At 38.1% G+C, this 19102-nt stretch overlaps 1 protein-coding gene across 2 annotated transcripts in view; it reads left to right on the forward strand.

Moving 5' to 3' along the window:
• Positions 1-13589, forward strand: part of ttc7b.S (tetratricopeptide repeat domain 7B S homeolog) — a 72431-nt gene extending 58842 nt beyond the window's left edge. For both annotated transcript variants that reach the window (XM_041575346.1, XM_018232429.2), the window contains 2 exons: positions 1924-2126; positions 11720-13589. In XM_041575346.1, coding sequence (XP_041431280.1) covers positions 1924-2126; positions 11720-11941 — 425 coding nt within the window. In that variant the 3' untranslated portion in view covers positions 11942-13589. The remainder of the gene's footprint in view (positions 1-1923; positions 2127-11719) is intronic.
• Positions 13590-19102: the final 5513 nt, after the last annotated feature.

Genomic DNA, 19102 nt, shown 5'->3' on the forward strand with positions numbered 1-19102 from the left:
CAGATAAAATCTTTTTTCAGCTCCTTAGAAATTACAAAAAGGCTATATTTTGGAAATAAATTAGAAGATTAAATATTTTATTCAGGTACCTCATTCTGAATGAGACAGCCATTCTATTTCTATATCAAAGGCTCAAATGCACAAACTAAACCGTTCACAGAATTGTGCAGGACATTGCATCCTTCTATGTTTCGAAAGTTCAATTAGGATGCTTTCCATGTAAAGGAAAGCCTGGTGAAGCTTTACTTAGCTATTGTGCTACCTAGCTATAGTGATACCTAACACTGGGTGAAATTCAGATTTCTCACATTTCAAGCTCAGAGAAAAGTCTTAAAATGTCACTTGACCTGTGTTCTCACACCAAAGAGCCACAATATGCTCCTACTGTCGTCTACCTGTCTGTTAAGATAAATACAATTAGTCTAGGGTTATTTTACAAAACAATCTAAGAAATCCTGTTAATCTTATAGAAATAGATTTAAGAAAAAAAAAATGAGTCCAAAGTTGGCATTACAAAGAAATCCGACTATGTCATTACAGAATATATTCTAGGGCTCGTTTGTTCATAAACAAAACATTCTTTATTTTAAATTTAACATCCCAGTGTTTTTAAAGCTGGGCAGTTTATGGCTAGAACAAATTCTCATTTTTAAAGGAAATAGAAGGCAGTTTTCATTGGGGGTACCAAAAGTTAGGCAACCCAAGTCATCTATATATTACCTGACACCCCAGGCCGGTGCTCCTATCAGCAGAAATCTGCACCAGCCCAGGGTTCTTCCAGCGAGCACCACGGAGTAATCCTCCTCCCGGGATGTCAGGTAAGTAAATATAATCACTTGGGGTGCCTACCTTTTTGCACCCCAAGTGTAATTTGCCTTTTGTTTTCCTTTAAGCATTTAAAATACTTTTCAAATGTTGCCAACAATGAACAAGTGCCACGCTCTGTGTTTTACTGTGGCAGACAACAATGAACAGTTATGTTTCAAGGGGTATTCTAACTTTACACACGTTTTGTGTAGTGTGAATTAAAATGTTATTGTCCACCTCTGAGTTTTCGCTCATAGTGTGGCGGCAGAGAATGCAAGCAAGTTTAACCATCTGATACTATGTTGAATGTACCGTTGTGATTAGCAGATCATACTGTACCAACAGTTCACTATAAATACTACTGTAGGCAAGGAAAAATATCATTGGTTGCAACCACAACATAATCGTAATTGCTTACGAGTCATGATATTTTTTTGGTCCTAGAATTTTATTGTACTGTTCTATTATTGTTTAAATATAATGAAAATATCTTGAAGTGGTTTTCTTATCATCCATTTCATTATATAAGATTTGGCATTAATTCAATCTCAAAGGCCTTAGGGTATATTTATCAAAGAATGAAGTTCTTCTGTCTACTTGTCTGTATTCATTAAGATAAATAAAACAAGTCTAGGGTTACTTTACAAAAAAAAATTCAAGAAATCCTGTTAAACTTGTTGAAATTTTTTTTAACAAAAGAAAATAGAAGTCCAAAGTTGGTATTACAAAGAAAGACAACTATGTAATTACAGAATATATTATAGGGCACGTTTGTTCATAAACCAAACATTCTTTATTTTAAATTTAACATCCGTCTTTAAAGCTGGGAAGTTTATTAATTAGCCAAATAGAGTATATTCTACAGGATTAGTCTCCTTAGTCCTTGTCCCTTTGCAGTGTCACATTTGGAAATGACAGGTTCAGTAGAAGAAGAAAAATACTGGACAACTGACTTATTTTACTAAAAAATAAACTGCTACTGGGTGGTGGATTAAAAAAAGTGGGGAAAACCTTTCAACCTCGTAGCTTTCCACTAATAATGTTGCTTACAACCTTCCCCTAATGCTCACTGTACAATAGCATTTTACTGATCTTTTTTTCTGCACTTCCCCACAGCTGAAGTTTATATCGGAATTGGAAAACCTGCTGAGGCCACAGCTTGTGTCCAGGAAGCAGCTAATCTTTTCCCCATGTCCCACAATGTGCTGTATATGAGAGGTCAAGTGGCAGAGTTACGAGGAAATATGGATGAAGCCAAACGTTGGTATGAAGAAGCCTTATCTATTAGCCCTACTCACGTGAAGAGCATGCAGAGACTGGTAAGTCCCCCCCACAGGCCTTCGCTGTTGAGTAAAACATATTGCAGTTCAAGTTTTACTTTCTTTGCACTTGAGTTCAATATTGAGTTTGGTTGGGATATGCAATATTTCTGTTTTAATTTTTTTTTAGAAATCTGCATGTTTTGTAATTTATTTGAAATTTCTGTGAAAAAAAAATGAAAGTACTTTTATTTCAGTCATTTTGGTTCCTTGGACCAATTTTTGGGAGGAGGAGGAGAAGACAGTTAACCACTTACTCTTCCCAAATAACCAGTATAGTGAAATTCACCCTTTCAATAAAAATACAGGCAGCAATTAACACAATGGAGGGCTTCTTGTTTATATATCTGATCTTATTTTAAAGAAATGTAGCAAAGGTAAAACAAAATGATCCGTTAGAAGTTCAACTCTTTAAGTGCCACATCTTGACCTGCGGATAGATTCTATGATATGCAGCACTTCAAGGTGCAAAAGTTGATGTGTGGCCTTTACAGCATCTGCTTTGTTTCCAGCCGCTAGACAATGAGCTGAGGGAGAAATAAGTGGCCCTTGGGGGCCCAGTACTAAACATCTGCTGTTGCCTCTGTTCCTGTGCCCCAGCACCACTCTGCCATTTTAGGTTACTGTATATGCTTTTATACTAACAGACATTTTTGGGGGTTGGAGGGGCATTTACACACTCCTAGTGCGCACACAACTTGGGGACTATATGCATGCACTTTTTCTTACTGTTTTATTCCCAGTATGACCAATGCAAGCACAAATTATACTGCATAATTACATTTTTATTTTATTTGTGACATTAATGCATTTTTAATAATTTTATTACATTTTCATTTCTGCATTGTTGTTGATCACCTGTCAATTTTTTATTACTCTTAGGACACCAGCTATTCATTTTATTGTTTGTTTATATCTAAGGACATATGGGAGATAAGATTTTTTAAGTTGCATGCTTTTCCATGACTTTCAGCCATTATATTATCTTGACCGTTCAAACGTGAGCTTAGATTTTGCAGTTTGATTATTTTGAATAGAAATGGTTTACCTTATATTTACTGCTTCACTGCGTAGATAAAAAATACATTGTTTTTTTGAGTCAATTTAGGGGCAGATGCATCAAGGGTCGCATATCGAGGGTTAATTAACCCTCGATATTCGACTGGGGAATGAAAATCCTTTGACTTTGAATATCGAAGTCGAAGGATTTTGCGCAAATACTTCGATCGAACGATCGAAGGAATAATCGATCGAACGATTAAATCCTTAGAATCGAACGATTCAAAGGATTTTAATCCAACGATCGAAGGATTATCCTTCGACCAAAAAAAGTTAGGCAAGCCTATGGGGACCTTCTCCATAGGCTAACATTGGGTTTGGTAGCTTTTAGGTGGCGAACTACGGGGTCGAAGTTTTTTCTTAAAGAGACAGTACTTCGACTATTGAATGGTCGAATAGTCGAACGATTTTTAGTTCGAATCCTTTGATTCGAAGTTGTAGTCGAAGGTCGAAGTAGCCAAAAAAACACTTCGAAATTCGAAGTTTTTTTTCTTCTATTCGTTCACTCGAAGTTAATGAATTGGCCCCTTAATGTTAGGGGCTTTTAACACAAACGTATTTTTCAGTAGACGTGTCAGCCATGTCATGCCTTGTTTTGGGTTCTCAACATGCCATATAGTTTTGGTAATTCTATGCATACTGGGAATTAACTGTTCAGAAGAAACCTGCCAATCATTTTAATGATGTTTTATCCTACCACCTAAGGAGATAATGGATATGCCTTGCAGTTTAGCAATTTAGAATATACAGAGATGCATTTACTCATTCTGAATGTGTACTTTCCCAAAGTGTGTTGCTTACTGAAGTCAATTTACTATTGGAGTTTTTAACCACACATAGAATGCAAGTGGTGTGTTGATTCTGCATTGGCTGAAGTGTCTGCTATGACAGTTTTTAGGATATGTTTTCATTTAAGTGTCAAGACATGCCACATATTTTGTTACTCCTATGCAAACTGGCTATTGAACTTTTCAGAAGACCCCTGAAATTCAAATGTTTGATGTTCTATTTTTGCTATGGCTGTGTTGGAGATAAATGGGAATTTTTAGTTGATTTTCAGAATTTACAAAAGAAAAAAACTGCTAACTTTAGCAAAGCATTGCAGTTTGGAGGAGATAGCCATTTAAATGTCATTAGAATTTTCCTGGGGTAAAGTACTGTTGGGGCATTTTTGCTCTTGCAATCTAAAGTATGCTTGTTGTGTCCTAAACAGATCATATTTATTACACAAATCCTATTTATGGTTCATATTTGATGCCTACTACCATATTAGCCTGCATCTAGAACTGAGACATAAACCACTTTCTGAAGTTACACAGATACTACTGATTTTGTGTTCTACAAATATAATTTTGTTCTTTTTACTTGCTGAGATTCATATTGTCAACAATGGGAAGCGATCCAAATAATTCCCTCGTGTTGTTTTGGAAAATTTATCAGCTTCTCAAGTGTCTTGGAGAGGTCACGGTGTCTTACTAAGCAATTACATGGTTGTCTTGACATTCTATCATGCTAAGGCTGTTTCAGTGCAGCACATGGAGAGAAGTGTTTCAAGAGTTACTCATCATATCGCCCGAGAGCAGCACTCCTCTGTGTGCATGCAGTTTCATGGGACATTCCTCTCTGGAGGACTTTAAGAGGAGTAATGAGTCAAGCTGTCAGCATGACATTGTTTTACATGTGCTTCTAAGTGCAGAGATAAAAGCAAAGATGAAATTGCATTGTGCAAAGTGCAGTATGAGGCCTTTTCTGTTTTATTACTGTGTCAGAGTACAAATCATATGGCCTTTGTCCTACGCATACATTTCAATACTTACTCCCAGTTTTGTCTTTATTTTCTTGAGGGATCACTTATGTTTTGCTTAGTTCTTCTTTTTTTTCTTGATTTTATTCAATCTTTTGCTTTTTCATTCAGTCATATTAAGGTTTAACCATGTTGGGGTGCTGTATAGTGATGGCCGAATTTCTCCCGTTTCGGTTTGCCAAAAATTTGCATATTTCCCATGAAATTCAAAAAGAGAAGCAAAGGGTGGCTTTCATCACTGAACAAATTATGTGGTTGGATAATTAAGGGGCTACACTAATAGCTTTAAGCTGCCCAAACATTTACTCATAACATTTTCAGTGCATGTACAGTATAGTGGCTCCCAACACTTACAGTTGGCAACTGGACACTTTCTCAACTTTTCTGCCACTTCCCAGCCTGATACACAGTTGTGTTCTGGATAATAGTGTATTAAAAATGTGAATAAAGCTCAAAATCCTCATAATAGTTTTTATTTCCATACACGAAAATGCATTGGACATTCTATTCCAAATCAAAAGATGAAGAAAAGTGAAGAAAATTAGGCTGTTCCCAAAAATAGCAGTGTCTGCATTCTTCTTTACAAACTCAAACATTCACTGTATAAACTGAAAAACATTTCAAGATTTTGCTTTCCTTTGAATCACTGAACTAATATTTAGTTGTATAAACAGTGTTTCTGGGAACTGCTGCACATCTGTGTTACATGGAGTCCTCCAACTTCTGGCACCTGTTACATTCCACAATTCTTCTGCATTTCTTGGTTTTGCCTTAGAAACAGCATTTTTGATGTCACCCCACAGTCTTTCTATTGGATTAAGGTCCAAGGATTGGGCTGGTCACTCCATAATATCAATCTTGTTGGTCTGGAACCAAGATGTTGCTCATTTACTGGTGTGTTTGTGGTTGTTGAAACCCCAATTTTAAGGGCATTTCCTCTTCGGCATAAGGCAGCATGACCTCTTCAAATATTTTGATGTATTGAAACTGATCCATGATCCCTGGTATGTGATAAATAGGCCCAACACCATAGTATGAGAAACGTCCCTATATCATGATGCTTCTGCCACCATGTTTCAAGGTCTTCCCAGTGTACTGTGGCTTGAATTGGGGGTCATCTGACAAACTATCTGCAGCCCCTAGACTAAAAAAAAGACCTCAGATTTCACAATTACCTCACTAATTGAACTAAACACTGCTATTATTTTAAACAAGCCTCAATTAATGATTCAATTACACAGAATCAGCAGCAGGCATGTCAAGACTGTTGGGTCTGTTGGTTTTCTATTACTCTACTACACCTACTAGTAAATTATTTGCCATGTAGAAATATCATTTCTACCAAAAACAGCGATTGATCAAGTTAGTGATGTCGGACTGCTATTATTCTGATCACAACTGTATAAATTCTATATGCTTACAGGGGTCAGAGTCACAACGATAATCCTAAAACACGACCAAATCCATGGCCTCTGTGGGCGACCAAGACATTGTTAAAGTGCCATATGTATTGGTTTCAATATGTGTAATGATGATGAGATGATAAAGATAACCAGTCATTATTATGTACCAAAGCCTTAGGGTAAGGTCACACTGGGCATTTCGGGGAGATTTAGAACGCCTCCCTTCACTCTGCGCTGGCTAAAATGCAAAATCGCAGGTGCTAATCACACGCAGCAATTCGTTTTCCGAAGTTGCGACTTCGGAAAACGAATTGCCGCGGGTGATTAGTGCTGGCGATTTTTCATTTTAGCCAGCACAGAGTGAGGGAAGGCGTTAGTGGAGATTGGTCGCTGCAAAGACGAGGCGATTAGTCGCCAGGCGATTAAATCTCCCGAAACGCCGAGTGTGACCTTACCCATAAGCATATCCATGGATAAAGTACTTTTCTGCTTAATTCATGCATGAGTGCAGATAAGTGCTAGTCAAGAGATAAAAAGCTTTCATCAAAGCTCTACTGCCCTAGGTAACAACTGGCCTGCTTTGTTTATGTACTGGGTCATACTGGCTCAATCAGACAAAGGGTCACCACCACATTGTCCCCCCCCCCCATCATTCTGTTTGTAGTGATGTGCCTTTTACTCTCTATATACAAACACAAAGCAAACTCTCCCTGAATATTTAAAAGATCAGTGTATTTCCATTCCTTCTCTTTGTATGTTAAGCAGCTGTCTATCCAAGCACAACTTTTGTATCACCACCCATAGCCTTCCTTTTCTATTTTAACTCCTTAGAATATAGGTGGGCATGGTATGGTAAGCTACAGTCAGAGCCATGGAACAGGATTGCCTTACGGTAAAATTGTTCCAGAACCGGTGTTCCCCATGGTTGTACAGGAATACTTGTCCCTATAGGTGTCACTCTATCTCCTTAGATTATCCTTCTGTATACAGGGCACTCTCTTGTGCAGACAGACAAGGAAGTGAAAATACTATTACCATTTATAGTGACTAGACTGGAAGAACTTTTCTTTAATAAAAAAAATTCAAACAAAAGAGGGACAACAAAAACAAATGATTGAAACAGATTTAGCATGCAGGCCAATGTTTCCCTTTGACATTAACAGCAACAAAAACTTGTTCATTGAATCATCACTTGATATTGATGTGTGTAGCCAAGGATTTGAGTACCCAGTGGGGAAATTACTTGGTATCTTTTTCTCAATGGAGACATTAAAATAAGTTTTCTGAGTAGACCCTAGTTATGTCACTGCCTGAAAGAACTGCCTGAGGTAGAGTCCTTCACGGGTTTAGTTTAGTAGACCCCACCCGGACCTGCGGACTTGCACATCGTCATATTTCCCTGGCTATCAGAATCGGACTGAATTAAAATTTCAGCTTTCTGCTTAATTAGCCTGCTCCAATGTAGCAATGAGTGACCAGCTGTATTCTCTTGGGACAATTCCGTTATTATCCTCTGTGATGGGAGACCATTCTTACCTTCTACTGGTGCGTGGGTCGAGAAATTTTCGTTCCAACTCCCCCTTGTTCCCGTTCCCCCGCTAATTATTGACCCGCGCCTGCCCCTTCCTGCAGTGATGTCACAAAAGGGGTGGGACAAGTCTACAGATTTTGGAGCCGGAAGCTGGCAGTGCTAGGTCACGGGCGGGGAGAGCAGGAGAATAGCCGGACCCCCCCTGCAATCCGAAGATTTAGTGCAGGAGCCAGCCCGAACCTGCCTGACCTGTGGGTTTCCTGCCTGCCCACACATCACTATTATGTTCCCTCACCTTATTGTTGCCTATATTGTGACTTGCATGAGGTAAATGGGATTGCGTGAGGCATCCTTCATAAGCAGCTGTAGCCTCTACCCCAGGGTGCCCAGATTTTGTCACCTCGTGATCTATTCTTGCCACCTAATGCCATCATGAGATCTACCTTAAGCGCTCATAGCAGGATGGCACAGTGGCAATTCCATGTATAAATTCTCCCAGTAACCCAATTCACCAAAATGCAGTGACGTCTATGGTTGGCTTTTATGCGTGACAATTTTTTTACCCATGACAATCGTTCCTGTAGTCTACCAGGAACTTTAGATCTTGTTTGTCTAGAATAATATGCTAGGTTGCCTCACATTTTAAGTCTTTTGCTTGTCACTCATTCCTTCTGTACATAAAGCAGCCAATCCTTCATTTTATAGAACAGTAAGAACATCAGCATTGCCCAGTGTTTTTCTATTAGTGATGCCCTGTGTATTGGAACATTCCACAATTTATTCGTGTGCATTCATTTTTGTCTCTTTCAAATACATGACCTCTCACTGAAGACACACATGTAAGCTTCCCTTTGTATCTTTAAAGGGTAACTTGCTTCTTGAATTGTTGCTATAGTAATGTAGCCATGCAGGCCCAATAAAATGATTATCAAATCATGAAAAATATATGATGTGAGCACTTAAGGTGAACTAAACCTGAACTAAAGAAGTAGGGCAGGAATGTTGTATTTAATTTTTTTGAGGGACCATTTGGCAGGAACTTCCGTGGAGTTATCTATTACTCCCTTTGTCTGCTTATTCTTCTTCTGACTCTTTCCAGCTTCCAAATGGGGGTCACTGATACCATACAAAACTCTTTATTACTCCTCTTTTTTATTACTCTCATTTAAATCTGTGCATGGTTGCTAGGGTAATTTGGGCCCTGGCAACCAGATTGCTGAAACCACAAATAATGAAAACCAATTACAAATTGTCTCAGAATATTACTCTCAAAATCATACTTAAAGATAATTTAAAGGTGAACAACCCCTTTAAATAACTGTTTCCTGAATTTGTATTCACTTTGTACTTTTTGCTTAACGCTTTCTTTCCTAATATGTTTTAGATTACTTGCTGTGACATGGAGCAGGTTTTTAAACAATGGACAGATTTGCACATGCACAGTAACCCATGGCATCCAAGCATTGACTTTTGTTAGCCACCTGCCAGTTAACAGCGAAAGCAAACATTTGATTGGTTGTCATGGGTTACCGCTCAGGTGCAAATTTGTCCAGTGTTTACAAATGGGTCGTATTGTCGGTAAGCCTTCCCTATTTGCCTTTTAAAGTCTATGTCTCCCTGAAATGTTTACATAACTACTAAAAGGAATTAGTCTAATTACTCTCTTCAGTGCTCAGCACAGGCATTATTTTGCGCTGTGTACACTGCCTTCCTCTGGCCCTGAATTGCTGCAGGTCTGTGTCCAATGAATTGGATTGCATTCTGTTGTATTTTATTCATGAGGGACAGGAGGTACATGGTTATCCTATGCACTATAGTACATGGGAACGACAGAGCTGACCTGCACCCCCAACACCATGCTGTATTTGATACACCCCTGTGCAGAAGTGATCTGTGTATCAACACTAAGGGCACACTCTTGTGCCACTTTGTGATCTTGCACTTTTGCCAAAGGAATAGTAAATGACCACTTATAACCTTTTAAATCCATATATAACCTGCCTAACTGCTAGTTGATCCAGTTGATCTAGTTACCACATCATAAAAAGCAATCATATGTGTCTGACATGACCTATCCTTCATAAAGCCATGCTGATTGCTGCTAATAATGCCATTCACTAGGACAAAATTATAAAATGTGATCCCTTAAGCCATAAAATAATTTGCCCACCACAGATGTCAAATTTACTGGTCTATAATTGCAAGACTGAGATCGTAATCCCTTTTTAAATATTGGAGTTGCATCATCTTTCCTCCAATCCATAAATAGAGGCCGGTATAAAATCGAACCAAGCTCGCTTAGAACCCGGGGTGTATGCCATCTGGCCCTGTTGCCTTGTTCATGTTAATTTTTAATACAGCTTTATGAACCATATTCAGAGTCATCCACTGACTAGATTGAGCTGAGCCAATAGTACATCTATGAAGTGAGCCTGGGAACTCTGACTCCTCTATTGTATACACTGAAGAAAAGAACTGATTTAGCACATTTGCTGTATCTGTTACAGCCATACCTGTACCATATATAAAGGAGCAACACTCTCAACCCACATGTTTTTAATATTAATATACTTAAAAAACTGTTTGGGGTTAGTCTTAGCCTCTGCCACAATGCTCTCCTCATTTCCTATCTTTGACTTCCAGATTGTGGTTTCACAACATTTATTATAGTGTTTATATTCATTAAATGCAGCTTCTGTCACCACAGACTTGTAGTTTTTAAATGCCTTTCTGTTCTTTCCTATTGACTTCTTTCCTTCTATATTAAGCCACACAGGGTGGTTCTTGGTGCTTCTTCTTAAGGGAATAAATTGAGAACAGTAACAATTTAATATTTTAAATGACAACCATTTCTGTTATGTGTTTTTAGCAGAAAATAAGGTCCCAATCTGTGCTCTGAAGGCCATCCCTTATGAACTTTTCTGAAGTTCAGGGTTTTTGTTCTCCCAGTATATATTTGTTTTTGTTTTTTTGCACTAGACATTAAATGAGATCACATTATGGTCACTATTAACCAGGGGTTCAATTACTTGCACATTTGCTATACATTCTGGGTCTTTAGAGATCACTAGATTCAGAATAGCATTTTTTCTGGTTGGCAACAACTTGTGCCATAAAATTGTCATGCAAAAAGTTTATAAACGTGTTCCCATTAACTGATCTGGCTGTACTGTAGCTCCAGTCAATATCTGAGTAATTCAGATCCACCATTATCATTATTTTCCCTAAACTAGCAACCTTTTCTATTTACATCAGGAGCTTAGCCTCCTCCTCACTTACATTAAGTAACCTCAACCCTTTATAAGTACGTGACATCCTATACGTAGCATCATTATACTTCCCTTTGCCTTGTCTGAAAAGGGGAATATTACAATATAATAATTCCATAATGTATTTTTTTTTTATATTTGATGATTTATTTGTTCCTCACACTGTAACACTCATGCTGTGAGTCATGGACAGATTCCATCTGCTGTAACTGACCAATTCCAGCATCATGCCTCAATAGAAATAATAAGGTTGGGTTGAAGAAACACACTCAAACCATTCATAATCAAGCAATATATTTAAGAGTTTTGGATATTTTATATGTAAAACATGTCCTTTAAACATATTGTGTTTAATACCTTTTTTTCCCCAGACAGAATGCTGAATTTGTTTTTAGCAGCGCACAAACTGCAAAGGTCAGGTGACTGAGCTAATCGACGCTCATCTTTTCCTGTTCTATTTTATTATGTTGTAGAACAACATGGTATAACTCCTAATTCATTTTTTGATTTGTTTTGTTCTTTCTCAGAGTCTGATTCTTCACCACTTGGGAAGGTACAGCTTGGCGGAGAAGATCTTACGAGATGCTGTGCAGGTGAACTCAACAGCCCATGAGGTGTGGAACAGTCTGGGGGAGGTGCTACAGGCTCAAGGCAATGATGATTCTGCCACTGAATGTTTCCTGACGGCTCTGGAACTGGAGGCTAGCAGCCCAGTGGTACCCTTCACCATAATTCCCAGAGTTTTGTGAGAGAGCTTGGCAAGGCATATAAACCCAGCTCTTATGGTGCATGCTAAGCAATGGGACAGCACAGCCCTAACACTTTGCAGTTTATCTACAATCAGGTGAGATTCAGTCTGCATTTGATTCCCACATTCCTAATGTTAGATGTTCACTTGGTAAGAACAAAGTAGCTACGCAATCTAGTGGTTCCACCTACCATCTAGTCCCATAGGGGCATGCAGTGCATTACAAAGTAATCAGATGCAAGAGAGGAATGAATACAGCTCTTTTGTGTTTTGCATTTTGGGTGACGACATCTGAACTCCTTTCACGCCATTGTTACTGTATGATCCTGTACAATGTGCGTGGCAATGCTACATTCAGCTAGCTCGTGCATGCTTAAGTACATGTGATTTTAGATGAAGAGCAATAGCAAAGAATGACTTGACTTTTTAACGGTTAACGGAAGGACTAATTAGTTAGGATAACTGCTTTTAGGGCAGATACATTAATACTGTTGACTTAGAGTAGTATGAAATAGTGCTCCAGTTTGACTTGGGGTTGGAAGAGGCTTAATAAAAGTGCAACGGTCATGTTAAAAAGGAGTCTGTTCTTACAAGCAGTTTACCTGGCAGTGAGAAAAGGTCCCCATACACGGGCCGATAAAAGACAGAGTCGGCAGCTTATTGGCCCGTGTGTGGGGCCATGCGACGGGCTTCCCCGATCGATATCTGGCTGAAAGTCGGGCAGATCTCGATCAGGCAGGTTAAAAAAATCTGGTTGGATCGTGGCCGCATCTATGCGGTCTCACGGTCCCTCTGCATCGGATCCGTAGGGCCCACAATCGGATCAGCTCGATATTTCCCACTTCAGTGTGGGCATATCAGGGCGAGATCTGCTAGTTTGGCCACCTTTCGTAGATCTCTACGTCTATGGCCACCTTTAGTATAAAGAGTAGAAGTGCTATAAGGCAGCCAGGCCTTTCAGACCTCCCAAAACAGATTCGCTGTTCATTGTAATACTATCTTGTAGCCATATGCTTGCTAGTGCCAAAAGATGGCAATAACTGAAATAAATGCACAGTGTCGTTGTCCATCATTTGGTCTAACTGGACCTCAATAACAGCCAGACATTCAAGGTGGGAGAGATGGTTCCAATTGCTACCTTGATGATGCTGGCCATCACCATGTTACAGCTTTCCCTCTACACATGACTTTCTTTTTAGCAAGGACATATATTTAAAGAACATGTTGATTTAGAGTTACTTTGTCATTGGCAGTCTGTAGAACTAGAAAAAACATATACGACATCCCCATTCCAGTAATGATAGCCCAGTTGCAAGGCCTAGATATGCTGTATGGTACATGTACCCACACTCAGTACTCCATGCTGTTATTTCTGGCCCACAAATGTGAATCTGCTGTATTTTTCTATCACTGCTGGTCATGCTCCAGTCAGTAGCTGTCCAGTGGCAAATTGTTGAAAGGAAGAGACATTTATATTTTCAAAATGATATGCCTGTTACAAGACCATAAAGAAATATTTGTTGTATTTGTTTTTTTTTTTTATGTGAATTCAGAGTTTATTTATCAATATGTACAAATGGATTTTTGTTCTGACATTCCTTGTGATTAAATGAATCTATGCTGATGTCAATAAAAAGTTTTCTAAGTGAGCCATGGGCTTATCTCCTGTGTAAATGGTGAATGTGGTGCAGGTAGCTATGTATAATGCATGATTGGGCTGGGCAAGTGCAAAGGAGCTCATATTGCTTTAAAGTGGACCTGTCATCCAGACACAAAAATCTGTATAATAAAAGTCCATTTCAAATTAAACATGAAATCCACTTTCTATTTTTTATTAAATCATTCATAGCTCATTTAAAAATCTCAGCTGTCAATCAAATATTGTCTGCCCCTCCTCTATGCCTTAGGCATAGAGGCGGGGTAGACAATTACTTTTACTTTCCATTCAGCACCTCCTAGATGTCACTGCTCTCCCCACATTCCCCCATTCTCTTCACCATTTAATTGTGTAACCAGGACATGGGGATGGACATCAGGTCCCCCATTCTGGTGCACAAACAAGATTCTGAGATGATACAAGCCTTGTCTTAATAACAGTGTCCGCAAAATGGCTCCGGCCTGCTTGTTGTAATTATGAACTCCCAGACTGATGGAAACAAGATTCAAATAATTTATATTGTGTAATTAAAGTTCATTTTGCTTGACTAATGTGATAAAATAGGATTTTGAATAATTGTTGTGGGTGACTGGTCCCCTTTAAAATTATCATTGGTAGGGGGGGTCTATATAGCTAGTTCATTATATATAAATGAGTCATAAGAACTTGCCCCAGTTCCCAAGGCACCAACAGTAAACTATATGTTTAAACTATAAGTACCAGATGGTATGAAACGCATAAGGTGGGCCATATGGGGTATGTATCATTTTAATGTGATATTTAATAAATCTTGACTTGAGTCTTGGGACATATATCTTGGATATATAGTTCATATTGCTTTAAAACATCTTTTTTTGGGGGGACAGAGATGAAAAATATGTGAAAACCCAAGCCATAAACATTTCATGGAACTGGTAAACATGAGACAAAAAGGACGGTATGTAACAATCAGACATTTTCCTGAATTACTGGTCTGGTGCATATAGAATAATGGAAATTTGGTTGCTATGGGTAACCATATCTGTTCTTGCTCCAGCATCAAACCATAGTACAGTACTCTCCCTAATTGCACAAAGGGGCCGATTTATTATGTGGTGTAAAAAATTGAATAATTCACCATACATCGCTGTATAAAAAAAAAAGGCCTAAACTACTGCTGGAACTTACTTACAAATGTCTGAAACAGTGTAAAATAATGCTGGCATTCGCATGGAGTAAAATAAAACATAACTTTTTTCTGCATTTTTTCTTTTTACACAGCATAATAAATAGGCCCCTAGATGTGGCTTGTGCTGCAAAGATTCCAATGTTGTAGCCATCATGGAACGGAACATTTACTAACAGTGGGCAAATTTGTCCTATGAGGCTTTGCAGCATACTGTGCTTATGGTTTGACCTCTGCAAGAAACTCAGCACTGTGCCCAGTTTTTTTTTAAAGGAACAGTAACCCAAAAAAGTTTTAAAAGTAATGAAAATATCATGTAGTGTTGCCCTGCACTGGTAAAAAGGATGTGTTTGCTTCAGAAACACTACTATAGTTCATATAAACAAGCTGCTGTGTAGCAATGCGGAAATTGAAAAAAGGCTATGTGGTACAGGTTAACTAATGGATAACAGATAACACCATTATGTTCTACAGAGTTTATCTGCTGTGTATCCTGAGCCTTTTCTCTGCCCCATTGCTACACAGCAGCTTATTTATATAAACTATAGTAGTGTTTCTGAAGCAAACACAGCAGTATTAGCAGTGCAGGGCAACACTGCATTATATTTTTATTACTTTAAAACACTTTAATTTTTTGATATTACTGTTACTTTAACTGGGTGATTTTTTTTATTCCCATCACAGTGGAGCAACACTTTTGGGTCTAGTCCCTCTGTGTACTAAACCAGTGCCTTGCCCTTCATTTCAATTTATATTCTATTTTGTTTCTTTTTATGTTGTAACTGTGAAATATGGCAGCTAGCCTAAAGGCCAATGAACTGAACAGGCTGCAGGTGTAGCCAAACGCTTGTTCATAATCTTTTGGGCAGCACATTCAAGCCAAGTCAGACAAATGGCAGATAACGCACAATCATAGTGACATTAAACATTCATGGAATTCATTTAGAGAAGCTTGGGGTGGCTACTGCATTACCCTTTCAGCTGGGAATGATAAAGGGATGCATTTCCATATTACAACAGGTAAAATAAGAATATGGTCAGGCTGTTATTTTCTGCATAATGCCATAATCAAATCTATCACACGTTCATGATTGTGTCTTGACGGGTTTAAATAAAACTCCCACCCACACACTGACCTATATTTCCTGTTCAGTGAGTGTTTATTTTTTCTGTAATGAACAGAACATGAATTCTCTTAGGTTCCCAAGCCACAGCTGCAGTGCACTGCTATATAGGTCTGGGCTTCTGAGGATTCTCCAGAACACGGGCTGCCTCTGTCCACAATGAGTAGTATGCGATTGCTGAGACATCAAATTGATGGGTTTTAAGGGCCACATAAGTTCAGATATATTAAAATCGGCATAACTAAGTTCATTCCAGCACAGTGACGAGGTCAACATCATTTCCTATACAGGTATATATATGGAACATCATCGCCTATACAGGTATATATATGGAACATCATTGCCTATACAGGTATATATATATGGAACATCATTGCCTATACAGGTATATATATATGGAACATCATTGCCTATACAGGTATATATATATGGAACATCATTGCCTATACAGGTATATATATATGGAACATCATCGCCTATACAGGTATATATATGGAACATCATTGCCTATACAGGTATATATATGGAACATCATTGCCTATACAGGTATATATATGGAACATCATCGCCTATACAGGTATATATATGGAACATCATTGCCTATACAGGTATATATATGGAACATCATTGCATATACAGGTATATATATGGAACATCATTGCCTATACAGGTATATATATGGAACATCATTGCCTATACAGGTATATATATGGAACATAATTTCCTATGTAGGTGTATATGGGACATCATTGCCTATACAGGTGTGTGTGTGTATATATATATATATCTATCTATCTATCTATCTATCTATCTATCTATATATATAAAGAAGTCCAAAAGCCGGCACAGCACGTCAAACGGTCATGGTTGCCTGGGTGCAAAAGGCCCAAAAATGAAATGCAAATATGAAAAAGCTCGCACTCTCAGGTCTTATCACATCAAAAAAGTGTTTATTCAGAAAGTAGAATAACTGACGTTTCGGCTTGCACTCAAGCCTTTCTCACTTTGAGAAAGGCTTGAGTGCAAGCCGAAACGTCAGTTATTTTATATATATATATATATATATATATATATATATATATATATATATATATATATATATATATATATATATATATGGAACATCAATTCCTGTACAGGTATATATGGAACATCATTTCCGATATAGGTATATATGGAACAGCATTGCCTATACAGGTGTATGTGTATATATATATGTGTGTGTGTATATATATATATATATATATATATATATATATATATATATATATATATATATAGAACATCATTTCCTATTCAGGTGTATATGGAACATCATTGCTTATACAGTCATTTCCTGTACAGGTGTGTATGAAACATCATTTTCTATACAGGTGTGTATGGAACATCATTTCCTATTCAGGTGTATATGGAAGAGTATGGCTGCTTTGTTACACATGGTCTATCATTCTGACAGACTCTATAGACAAAAGCTTTTGTCTAGCCCAGTAGGAAAGCATTTCTGCAAGACACAAGGCATGGTTTTATAACATAAGTGACTGGACAGAGATAATTACAGGTTTGTGCACTTGTACAACGCTTGTGTTTGTAAAGTTCCTCTTCTGCCTTTTGCTAAAGTGCTACAGATGTACAAGCTTTAAATTGCTGAGTTCCAGTTTTCAACAGAGCCTCACTGGCCTGAGCTTCAAACTGCTCAGCTTAATTTATGTCTGGGTAATAATCCAGCTGTTTGATAACTGGTTTTCATAAGCACATTCATAAGAGGCAGTGATGGGCCCCAGCAGACAAATGCCCACTACACTAGTTATGGGCTAAAAAATGCAGCCTTTCTGTTAAATGGGTTGTTCACCTTTGAGTTAACTGCTAGTATGATATAGACTAGAGAGTGATATTCTGAGACAATTTGCAACCGGTTTTCATTTTTTATTATTTGTGGTTTTTGAATTATTTAGCTTTTTATTCAGCAGCTCTCCAGTTTGTAATTTCAGCAATCTAGTAGCTAGGGCCAAATGACCCTAGCAACCATGCATTGATTTGAAGAGGAGATTGGAATGTGAATAGGAGAGGCCTGAATACAATGGTGAGTAATAAAAACTAGCAATAACAATATATTTGTAGCCTTACAGAGCAGAAAGCCAATAATTAAAAAGCTATACATAAGGAAGACCAATTAAAAAGTTGTTTACAACTGGCCATTCTATAACATACTAAAAGCAAGGTGAACCACCCCTTTAAAGTAGGGATGCACCAAATCCAGGATTCGCCCTTTTTCAGCTGGATTTGGCCAAATCCTTCTGCCCAGCCAAACCGAATCATAATTTGCATGTAAATTAGGGGTGGGGAGGGAAATCACATGACTTTTTGTCACAAAACAAGGAAGTGAAAAATGTTTTTTCCTTTCCACCCCTAATTTGCATATGCAAATTAGGGTTTGGTTCGGTATTCAGCCAAATCTTTTGCAAAGGATTCGGGGGTTCGGCCGAATCCAAAATAGTGGATTCAGTACATCCCTACCTTTAAAGATTATTGTGTTTACAGCCAGCTGTATGTAGTCAGACGGGGACAGAAGGAAAAAACGAAAAACTCCATTTACCACTAAACAAGGAAACAATGTAATTCTCTCCCTGAATCAGTTGTACAGGCTGATACATTAGATAGCTTTAAGAAGGGGTTGGATGGTGTTTAGCAAGTGAGGGAATACAGGGTTATGGGAGATAGCTCATAGTACAAGTTGATCCAGGGACTGGTCCTGATTTTGGAGTCAGGAAGGAAATTTTCCCCCTCTGAGGCAAATTGGAGAGGCTTCAAATGGGATTTTTTGCCTTCCTCTGGATCAATTTGCAGATAGGCAGGTTAAAATAGTTTAAAAGGTTGAATTAGATGGACTATGCTACTAGTTCAGTGTTTGGGGGTTGTCTGACAACTGTCTGCTGCCCTTAGACCCAAAAAGAACAATCTTGGTTTCATCTGTCCACAAAAAGTTACAACATTAGGCCAGTCAATGTGTTCTTTAGCAAATTGTAACCTCTTCTGTTGCTTTCCTATTACTTTGTGCCTACCTCTGGATCAACTGGCAGTTAGGCAGGTTTAAAAAAAAGTTAAAAGGTTGAACTTGATGGACGTGTGTTTTTTTCAACCTAACTTACTATGTTACTACACCTACTGGTAAATTATTTGCCATGTAGAAATAATTTCTACCAAAAAACTGATTGGTAC

This window comes from Xenopus laevis, chromosome 8S (genome assembly GCF_017654675.1).
Source record: "Xenopus laevis strain J_2021 chromosome 8S, Xenopus_laevis_v10.1, whole genome shotgun sequence".
NCBI lineage: Eukaryota > Metazoa > Chordata > Amphibia > Anura > Pipidae > Xenopus > Xenopus laevis.